This window comes from Xenia sp. Carnegie-2017, unplaced genomic scaffold (genome assembly GCF_021976095.1).
Source record: "Xenia sp. Carnegie-2017 unplaced genomic scaffold, XeniaSp_v1 HiC_scaffold_57, whole genome shotgun sequence".
NCBI classification, from domain to species: Eukaryota; Metazoa; Cnidaria; class Anthozoa; order Malacalcyonacea; family Xeniidae; genus Xenia; species Xenia sp. Carnegie-2017.
Window position 1 is genome coordinate 450,412 of NW_025813523.1, and position 11,195 is coordinate 461,606.

Here is an 11,195-nt window from a genome sequence, read left to right on the forward strand (position 1 = left end):
AACATTTGATTCAGTCATTAAAACAATGGGGAAACGGGTTCCCATGTCCACGAATTTTTGTAACATAAAAAGTTGTTCATAAATCTTTTCTCATGAAAATTGAGGATAATTATTAACATTATTACAAATCAAAAGCTCACAAATTCTTTTATGTGTAGAGTAGCTAAGTAACATCGATAAATGGGTTGGGGAGGAGGAGAGGCAATGCTTATACCTATATACGCACTTACTAACGCAGAGTAAGAATATGTATGGATACTGCCCCTCCTTAAAAGTCGAGCTGGCTAAGGCAATGTTTATAGCTGTACATCTGTCTCGGAACAACCACTTTTTAACGAGAAATCGCTTACCATTGAAACCAAAGAAATGTTTGACCAACCTGTAAAAAGGTGAAACAAAAAGTTCTTAAAAAACAGTTACCAAAAATATAACGCAAAATATTGAAAAATTTAAAAAATATTCAATTGCCAGTTCATGGGTTACAACAATATGCAATATGCGCTGTTAATCGGCGTTGAAGCATTTCGGCAGCGCCTTACATTCACTGGCGATAAAAATTAAAAAACTCTGAAGCAAAGCGAACAACAACAGCAGGTGCACAAATTTATCAATTTTTGTCAGCCTTGCATTCCAGAACAACTAAAGTAAATTTTTTTAAGCGTGTTTACGTAAGCTGCCATAAGTATTTTTTCTCAACTAAAAGTTTACCATCTCTAAAAGCAGCAAAACCTACTTGATAGAGGGAAAAATATAAGATCGACATAAACGAAAACGAGAAAATACTCCGCCATCCTTTGCTGACAATACACATTACACCGATAAACACCAATAATGCACAACAAACTCATTCCCGTTTGGGTTGTAAGACCAAGATCATCGATAAACCATAAAAGGGTCGGTCTACGACGTATGTCTTCCATCAAAGAAGCTTTGTTGTCTATAAAACACCAATGTGACTTCTGCTTTAAAATCATCGACACCAATCAATCAACTTTCTCTTTCAAAATCAAAGAAGCTCTTCACATCAATAAAACTAATCCTGATCTGAATGTTCAAATTCACCATTACAACACTACGCATATTTGTTAGCAAAGAGGTACAGGTATTACGTAACAACAGCTTCGACAAGAAAAAGAACGAAGCATAAAAATATCAATGACATGCAATGTGCCAATCATACCAATTTTTTTTTTTGATAATACATTCTTAAGAAGGCAGCAAAATGAGAATATTTACTTTTCAAAGACTTTTTAAAAACTATTTACTGACTTTTCACTGACTATTTGCTCATTAATACTAACTACGCATCTTAATAAGTTTCTGAGACATCATCTGTTTTTATGGAATATAACATGCACATATGAATACTGGCCCCCCTCTCCTTCTGCATACAACATTCAGCAGGACAATCCGATTAGAACTAAGAGCAATAACATGTAATAGCATCCACTATCAACATTGAAAAAAACATGCTATTTATTACATAATCCAAATTGTCTAATTTAACTAAACGGTAATTTATATAACAGCCTTGCAGAACATAGGCGTTGCAAAAATCTGTTTAATGTCTTTATTCAATTGATTTATGTATTTAGCACATTAAATAGTAAATATATTATTTGATTGATGTGCAAAGTTTGGCATGCACGCGATCTGGCGTGTTTTCCATATGCTAATACTTGATCTTTTATTCATATTGTAAATTAAAAAGTCATGAAAATAATCAAAACTAATAATAAAAGTTTTATACTCCAACTGATTGAGATAAATGGCTAGTAGCACACAGCTTAATTACTAACACATCATACGTCTTCTTAGGATGTTCCTAACAGGCAATAATCCATTGTCACCAAAGAAGCCTACAAAAAAAGTTGGTAGAGTGGTAGTCACATTTTCAAACCAAATAAGTAAAAAATGATTGCATTATTAATATACATTCTCAGTAAGCAATGCACAGCAGTCTACATATAGAAATAACTGTTCTTCAAAAATATGTGGATATGTAATTGTTACAATCTTACACTAACCAGATATATGAAGGGCACTTTTGCTGGAAACTTGGAACAAGAAAACAAATGTATGAAACTAAATACTTGGAGATATGTGCATAAAACAACTTTTTTTCTTACTCCACCATTTAATGAATGTCAATCATAGTTATTTATTAAACACAGGCAGTGGCATAGCAAATAAGAAATTTTGTGCTGCTCTGTAAAAATACCATAACCACTTATTGCAAAAACAATAAAATTTCAATAGAAATAAATAACTACAATGCTTTCACAATGGCCTAACAGAGCTAAAACATATACACATGCTAACTATGCCACTTATCATAGGATATAACCAATAACATAAAATTCCACTAAAATCTTAAATGAGGTTTATGTTAGTACAACTAATATAAGCCAAAAACAACTTTTCAAAAAAAACTTTCTCAAAATTTATACACTGTACACAAGTTGAAGCTATATAGCTCGCAAAAAATTACAAGCCAGAAAAATTAATTATTTTCCATACAAAAAGACTATTAAGTATAAATCATGAAACAATACATGCACATTAAATAGGTCAACTCAAATGAGCCTTCAGAATGTCTTTACGAGATAATTGTGATTCATCAATTGTCTGTCATGCATGTCATTTACATATACTTCACAACAATCGTTTCACCTTCCTGTATTTTGATTTGAATACTTTATGGCAACTAAACCAGCCATGTTTTCCCATAATTTTAGCTATTTACGTTTGCATATCATACCTGACAATCACAATTTAAAGTCACAACTACACCAAATTTAAGTGTTGCTCTTTACCAGTTTGCAAAAATAACATGTCAGATTGACAATAACAAAGGGTTACTTTTCCTGATATAAAGTAGTTGTAGTACCTACTGCAAGATATTATTAAGATAATATTAAGATTTTATAAAAGAATTATTTCTAATCTTTTTAAGATCTTCACAATCTTAAAATAAATTTATACCACATTTTAAAAAAATCTTGTTTCAATTCCAAATTGTACTAAATAATGATACTGTTTAAGTCTTATTTAAGATCTTACATAGAAATAAGACCTTACATAATTCCATAAGATCTTTTGGTGCAGCCAAGATGTAAACCATAGAATACATATATTGTTGACATATCATTTTAGTAGGGGGAGAGCAAAAATTTTTCCTGGAGGGCCTAACCACCATTTCCCCCTTTGCCTATCCCATTGATAATATTTTTACAGAACCTTACTTAAGATTTCTACCAGGGTAAGGGACAGCTAAACAGAATACAAACTTTTTTTGTTTTTAATCAATGTAATGGAATGTAATTTTATTAGCCTAACCTGGGTTCATCATGATCGAATTAGGCATCAATTAGGAATTGACTTAACCTGGAGTTTCAAACCAAGACACAAACGCTATATTTTTCTTCCACTCCACACTCAGAATGAAAGAAGCCTTAAGCATTAACAAACTTAAGCCAGACCTGTGTTTTACGTAGATTTTAAGATAATGTTCGAGTTTTGAAGTCGACCACAACAAAAATGCTCTACTGAGTCTACTTTATAGCCAAATGTATGCTATTTGATGATCACTCATCTTGTAAAACAAAGTTTTGTGGGGCTATAATGATCATGCTTATACGCCATATTTGCCTCTAATTCTATATTATGGTGGATTAACTTGTTTACTTTGAACCATTCTTAAGTCGTGACTTTTTTATAGCTGCGGAAAAACATGATTATTCGTGATAAAACACGATAAATGCTAATTAACTTAATTTTGAATTTTCGATGCGATGGCAGCGCCGACGCTCGGCGACATAAATTTTAACGCGTTCTCATTAATACATTAGGGACCTTAAGATTTCACGACGCGCGTTACAACAACGCGAGTTTGGCACGCATGGCCTGGTGCGAATGCGTCCGCGTGTCATTGTAAGTTAAGTCATTAAGATTGGATTTCCTTAACGACGCGAACTTGTGAGTTCACAACCTATACTTTCAAAAAAATGGCCTCCTTCAGAAAAACAAAAAATGCTATAGCTTTTGCGTATGATGCCACTTTGATAAACGAAGAAGAATTTGCGCTTTTGTATGATATTTCGCGTTCAAAGAACAATTTAGAAATATATAGTGGCCAAAATTGATGTATCAGTAGCCGTTGTATAGTATTTTTATGCAAACATAAAAGGGAATGGGACATGTCCTCGATACGTAAAATTCGCCATTTCCAAAAGCTTATTTTATCATTACAGATTTATTGGAATGCCATGATTTTTGGGGGGCAGAAACTAAACACTTAAGCAAATTAACCATAAAAAATTGGTATATATTCATACAATTCTAAAAGTGTAGTGACCTGGTAAGTTGAGCCTGTTTTTCCGGCAATGAAAAGTATGGGGTCACAAGAAACTTACTATTGGCAAAACTATAATAGGTGTGGTTCCCAATCTTTTATAATATTATAAACAATCATTGAGCTATGCAAGGAACTAGAATCAGCTTGATATGGCTATCCTTTCATTAAAAATGAGTATCTTGAAGTAAGGTAATAAAAATCGTCAAAATTCCATTGACTAAAATGCTTATAACTTGTGTTGAGTTAGTGCTACATCAAAAATTCTAGTTCCTTGCACAAATAATATGATCACAAATCTTCAGTGAAAATTTCAGATCAGTAGGTCTTATAGTTCTTCAGAAATCACAAAAAGCATATTCGGTCTAGGCTGAAAATGATAAATTGAGAAAATTAGCTGCAAAGTTTAGGATCACCAAAGCAGTTTCAGTTTAGATCTTAAAATGCTCCAGCTTCATAGTGGGTGCCTTCTTTTTCTGTAAGTTTGTCAAAATATCCTTTTTTTCTTTGTCTTATTCTCTTTCTCCAACTTTTCTGCTTCTCTGAGCCCTTTCTGGTTGAATGACGAAGACGGTCATAGTCCATTTTTTTCATTCCAGCCTTAGTATTATAGCCAGGAGTGATACCCATGTTTTGCAACACATCTAATATTGCTTTAGAGCCATCATTAAAAACACCCACAGGCAGAAAGGTTGCCAGTTCCAGAGTTGGCAGGCTTGAATGTGTCTCCTTGGTGGCACGCTGCCAAATCAAGGCATTGAATACCTCATTTTGGTTTTGTGTGCCACCATGGAGACAGGAAGACAGCAGATGACTTTTGCTCAGATCTGTGAAAACTGGCAATATACACAGTGAAACAGCTTCTGGCAGTGGATGACTGTGAGAATACTCTCGGTTATTCTTTACAATGTCTCTCTGATACCCACACCAACTGCTTTCTCCTTTAGGGCAAAGATCGTGGTCTGGGTTAGCATCAGTTGACTTAGTGTGGTGCCATATTGCCCATATAGCATTCTTCATCCTTTCCATGCTGTGGGAATTGTTTCTTATTGCCTTACCATAATATACCTGTAAGTTATCAATGACTTTGTCCGTTAGACGACCCTTCCCCCCAATGTTTTTTCCATCACTTAGGCGAGTACTTCCAAATTGTTTTTTCAAGGAGCGAAGTCTTGACCCCATTCTTTTCTGCACATAAACAACACATTCAAGTTTAGTTACTGGTTTTTCACCATATACCGAAGCTTCTTTGATTTCATTGTAAGCCTTGCTATCACCATCACCAAGAAAATCGACATACCGCAAAGCATATTGCTCAACTGATCGTTGAAAAATTTGTAAACATCCAGCAGCTTCCATTGCACCAGATGAGCCTTCAAATTTGCATGGCAACTGTGCTGATACTCTTCCCACCAGTGCACAAATTCCTCAGTACTTTGCTTGCTGCTCCAGCCATACACTCCCGGCATTCTTTCGACATAACCTAGATATCTAGCACTGTCCCAGTTACCAATGATATGCCAGTTACAACACCATAGGAAGATGAATATCCTCTTCGTCGCCATGTCCCATCAACTGAAATGCCAACATCATACAATCCATCTTTTGGTTTATAGAATTGATTTAGCTCCTCAGCAGCATGTTTCATACTGTTTTTTGCAACAACTTCAGCAGCTCCATGGATAGCCATCACATGGTCATTGTATGAGTTGGCATTCATGGGTGACAGCATATTCATTACGCCACAAAATTTCACAAGCCCTTGATCACCTACGCCAATGTTTCTCATCGCCAACACTGACCTTCTGTTTGCTTCAAATGCTTTAGAATTTTTCACACGACTTGACGAATAAAAAACTTTGGAATATGTGCACATTCGAGCCGAACATTTGAATGACAGTTGAGAAACAAGTCCCATTTTTGCCGATGTGTCTTCTTCCATTACGACGTGACCAGACTTACATTTTGGGCACAGAAATGAGCTAAAAATCGACATCAGAATAGATATATCTATCAGGCGAAATCCATCAGATACACCCTCGTCATCCTCACTTGAAACATCAGAATGAAGTTTTCTTTTTGAGGCAGGCAAAGATCTGATTTCTGATGCGCTCGTAGATGCCACTTAACTTGACAAAGTAGTAGTACTTGTTTCATCTACTTTCTCAGTTTCAGAAGACTGAGAATCAACTAAATTGTCGACTTTAACATAACAATTCCCATGAAACGTTCGTTTTTTACCCTTCGATCGAACAAACTTCTTATTATTAGGCATTTTGACGCGATTACAACAAAGTATTTCACTGACTTTCTTTACAAGCATGAACGGATAAACATTCTGACTTGGTAACCAGGCGATGTAAGTCGCCTACTTACCAGTCCTCTTTGTAAGGACTCTACTTTTACAAAACAAAATGAAAATCACCATGCAAAACTGTATAACATGGTTATTTTGAAAAAAAGTTGATGTGGTTTCCATGGTTACCAATGAAAAATTCATGGTGCATCTTAGAAAACCTCTAAAATCACGTAAAATAAAAGCCTAGTATTATAAAACTCTATTGTATATGAAAGATTATTAGTTAAACTGTCAAAAAATTATACTTTCGAAAAATTGAATTTTTCTTGATTTTTTTCCTATAAAGCCACCTTAACGACGCGAACTCGTGAGTTCACAACCTATACTTTCAAAAAAATGGCCTCCTTCAGAAAAACAAAAAATGCTATAGCTGTCGCGTATGACGCCGCTTTGATAAACGACGAAGAATTTGCGCTTTTGTATGATATTTCGCGTTCAAAGAACAATTTAGAAATATATAGTGGCCAAAATTGATATATCAGTAGCCGTTGTATAGTATTTTTATGCAAACGTAAAAGGGAACACAAACCGTTATTACAAAGTAAGACAAATTTCAAAGCCACTGAATGTTAATTTAGCTAAACAATTAATTTAAATCACGATGAATTTAGTGGTGTGCTTGATGAGCAATCACTTGATGCTGATGAAAACTGTTCTGCCATTTTCTTGCCTTGCTAAAAGCAAAAATGTGAACATATTTTACTCACAGATAAATATCAACACATCAATCACATACCAGACTCCACAGACAATTGTAACAGGTGAATTAAAAGCTGAAATACTTACTTTAAAACTTTTTTTGTGAAAAATTCCACACTCGATGTAGGACGACGTGGGATTAAGCAAAGACGCCGCGTTGTAGAAGCAAGACAAAACTCAACGACGCACGCACATGCGCATTGGTTTAAAATTCATTTCCGCTCGCGTTGTAGATGAGCGCGTCGTTAAATCTTAAGGTCACTATTATTTACTGCACGGTCTGCACCAAAAGGAAACTGCATGTTTTGTGGCAGGAGATACGTTGTTGTATATTGCTCAGGAAAAGGCTAAGGACAACAATGGGTCATGGTTTCGATTTGACAAAATTGTTAAAAAATTTGTATTCATAATATGTGATCACGGGGCAATAATAATTATATAAAAAACAGCAATTATAGTATCTCTCAAATATTTTCGATTCGTTTGAAACGAGAAATTAAGCCACAAAATTGTTGATAAGTATTAGAATCAATATATTGGTGTTAAGAGAGAACTAGTAGCATTATCGTAACGGCGCAGCGATGGTCTTTTGGCTCATTAAGAAAGCAATGTTTTACAACAGTACAAACTTGTGTTGCAAGATGATGGCGCAATCAAGCAAAATATTTTGTGCCTTATAAGATGGAAAGGGAAAGTCCCTGAATCGATGATGCATAAAATAACATATATAATTATAGGCTTACCGCTCGCTTCTACTTGTATACGTGGTTTTAATTAGTAAACCGGCTTCTGTACTAGAAAGAGCTGTTTCAACATGTCCTGGACGCAAAATCCGAACCCTAAACCGCTTAATGAAACAAATGCTTACTATGCCTTTATTTCACCGAGCTTTTCACGAGCTTGGAAGATTCACTTTAAGAGATTAATATACAAATATTTCAAATGGCTTCTTTTGTTGATTTTGTTCGTTTCACTATCAACAAATGCTATATTTGTTATGAACACAAAACGCAAGAACAGAAATCATCAATACAGTCTCCCTAATCATTACAGAGAAAGTGAAAAGTTTAGAACAATAAATATTGGTAAGTAAATTGCTCAGAATTACTTCCATTGATGTTACTATCAAGTCATCATACAACAAGAATAAACCAAATTACAATTTACTACTTTCAAATTATTGTCTTCAAATTACGTTAAGGACCGTTTGGTCCCACGTACAACATTCAACAACAACAATTTGTCTTTTTCTCTTATTAAACAACAACACCCTTTTAAAACGTCACTTCCTGCTCCGCATTCCGTCCAAAGCGGCAATACATACGGTAGCCACACCGGCCCCTAAATGGACATTGCAACGTAGCAATCCATTTACAACCATCTTAAGCTACCGTTAAATATGAATAACACAACAAGAACATAACTCTCAAATTCTAAATTATTTAGATATGTAAACTTTAATTGTCCATCTCAAGTAGACATAATTTAGTCACGGGACGGATCAAGGTTACCGTGTTCATCTTGTAATCTCCCTTCGGTTGATGTTTGGCTCTGGTCGATACTGTTGAACTAGGTTTTACCTTCACTGTCCGCACATTACCGTCATTACTTGCTATTGCTTCTACAACGAGACCTAACGGCCATTGTCCCCTTGGGTAGTTTTCGTCAGCTACAAGTACTAGATCTCCTTTTTTAAGATTCCGTCTCGGTGTATACCATTTTTTTTCTCTCCATTAATGTTGGTAAGTATTCTTTGAGACATCTACGCCAAAAAACATTTGCTAAGTATTGAGCCTGCTTCCAATTCTTCTTACAGCACAAATCATTTTTGTCAAATAATCATGGGGGTAAACTACTACTTGCTCGTAAATGCAATAAGTGCTTTGGAGTTAGAGGATCGTCATCGTCAGGACTATCACTGTTGCGCGTGAGAGGTCTTGAATTCAGGATTAGAACCACCTCTGCAATCACGGTTTGCAGGACTTCGTCTGAAATTAATTGTTCTTTGAGAATTGCTTTGAGGATTTGTCTAACAGATCGTATCATTCTCTCCCATACGCCTCCCATATGGCTCGCTGAAGGCAGGTTGAAGTGCCACTTAATTCTTCTTTGCGTACAAAATTTGTCCACTTTACTTTGATCCCATTCTTTGTTCAATTCCTTGTTAGCACTCACAAAATTTGTTCCTCTATCACTCCTGATTTGCTCGGGACATCCTCTCATGCTAATAAATCTCCTGAGAGCGTTGATCATCGAGTCTGTATCCAAGGAATGAGCTATTTCTATATGGATTGCTCGGGTCCTGAAACATGTGAAAAGGCAACCATATCTTTTCACCAACGATCTACCTCTTTTCACCAGCATGGGTCCAAAATAATCGATTCCTACTATAGTAAAAGGAAGTTTTTGAGGTGTTACTCGGCTTTCTGATAGATCTGACATTAGCTGCTCACCCAAACGAGCCTTTCTTCTTTGACAAGCTAGGCAACTTCGTACTACGCGTCGAACTGCTGTTCTTCCTTTAATTATCCAGAATTCCTTTCTTAGTGATGATAAGACGGATTCTTGACCCATATGACCTACTTCAGCATGATGTTGACGAATTATCATATCTGTGACGGGATGTTTGAAGGGTAGAATAATAGGATGTTTTGATTTCCCATTGATTGGCGCATTACCAAGCCTGCCTCCAACTTTTAGTAAGCCGTTCACCATCATTGGATTTAATTGTCGGATGGAGATTCCTGATTTTCTGAGTAGTGCCTTGTCAAGCTCGTTACTATTTCCTGGAACTGCAAACAGTTTTAGTTCTTGAGAAAATGTGGTGTTCTGTACACGTGCGAAGATCTCCCTATCGGCGATATCCAATTCTTCTATTGTTAGTCGTCCAACTTTAAATTCCGATTCCAAATGAGGACCAGAAATAACTTTCCTTTGTCTCGCCTTGCTAAGAAGATAATCCTTATAACGTAACAACCAAGCAACAGAACACCTCAACTTCCACCAAATGGAGTGGCGTGAATTCAACATATCCAACAAGTGAGGCTGTTCTGCAGTCACGTAAATTTGGGCTTCCTTCCTTACCTCTCCGTCTTCATCCTTTAATTCAGGAATTGTTATTCCCTTCGGCCAATGGCTTTCATCCTCCCAAAGGAATGCAGGACCTTTTAACCATTGGCCTTTATTTCTCAACACGTCCAATCTAACGCCCTTGGAACCTTCATCGGCGGGATTGTCGTCCCGGTTCACGTAATTCCACTCGGATGGGTGCGATCCACTACGAATCACTGACAAACGGTTGGACTCGAATGTGTAAAATCTTTTGCTTTCGTTGTTAATACATTTGAGGACTGACATTGAATCTGTCCAGTAACAAACTCTTTCCACTACCATATCCAATTCTTCTCGAATAATCTTCGAAAGTCTTACGGAAATGACGGCAGCCGTCAATTCCAGTCTTGGAATAGACATCTCCCTTAATGGAGCGAGTCTAGCCTTCCCAATTACAAATGAGCAGTGTATTTCGTTGTTTCCATTCTTTAGACGCAAATATGCCACCGCCGAATAGCCAAGTCGAGAGGCGTCGGAGAAAATATGTAGACTCACATCTTTAACTTCTTTGAATCCTGCAGGTTTAAAACAGCGGCGAACCCGAATTTCTTGTAGCTTTGGGAGATCAGCTACCCAACGTTTCCATTCCGAAAGTTCGTTCGCCTGAATGTGATCATCCCATCCAAGTCCTTTTCTACAAAGCATTTGCAGTATTAACTTCGCTTTCATAAC

General features: G+C 36.2%; 1 protein-coding gene across 1 annotated transcript; it reads right to left on the reverse strand.

The window, feature by feature from the left end:
* Window positions 1-4,792: 4,792 nt before the first annotated feature.
* LOC124456591 lies at window positions 4,793-6,629 on the reverse strand. The gene is made up of 3 exons (XM_047007000.1): window positions 6,596-6,629; window positions 5,865-6,478; window positions 4,793-5,095 (listed from the first exon to the last, which is right to left on the reverse strand). The coding sequence occupies exons 1-3, from the start codon at window positions 6,627-6,629 to the stop codon at window positions 4,793-4,795; spliced, it is 951 nt and encodes a 316-aa protein (XP_046862956.1).
* Between the last annotated feature and the right edge of the window lie 4,566 nt (window positions 6,630-11,195).

Bases quoted from the DNA above. Each gene is read 5' to 3' on its own strand.
- LOC124456591 (XM_047007000.1), bottom strand. From the start codon at position 6,629: ATGCCTAATAATAAGAAGTTTGTTCGATCGAAGG. The intron at 6,479-6,595 runs GTAAAAAACGAA...TGTCAAGTTAAG, and splicing joins GAAGTTTGTTCGATCGAAGG to TGGCATCTACGAGCGCATCA. The intron at 5,096-5,864 runs GTAACTGGGACA...TTGATTTGGCAG, and splicing joins TTGTAACTGGCATATCATTG to CGTGCCACCAAGGAGACACA.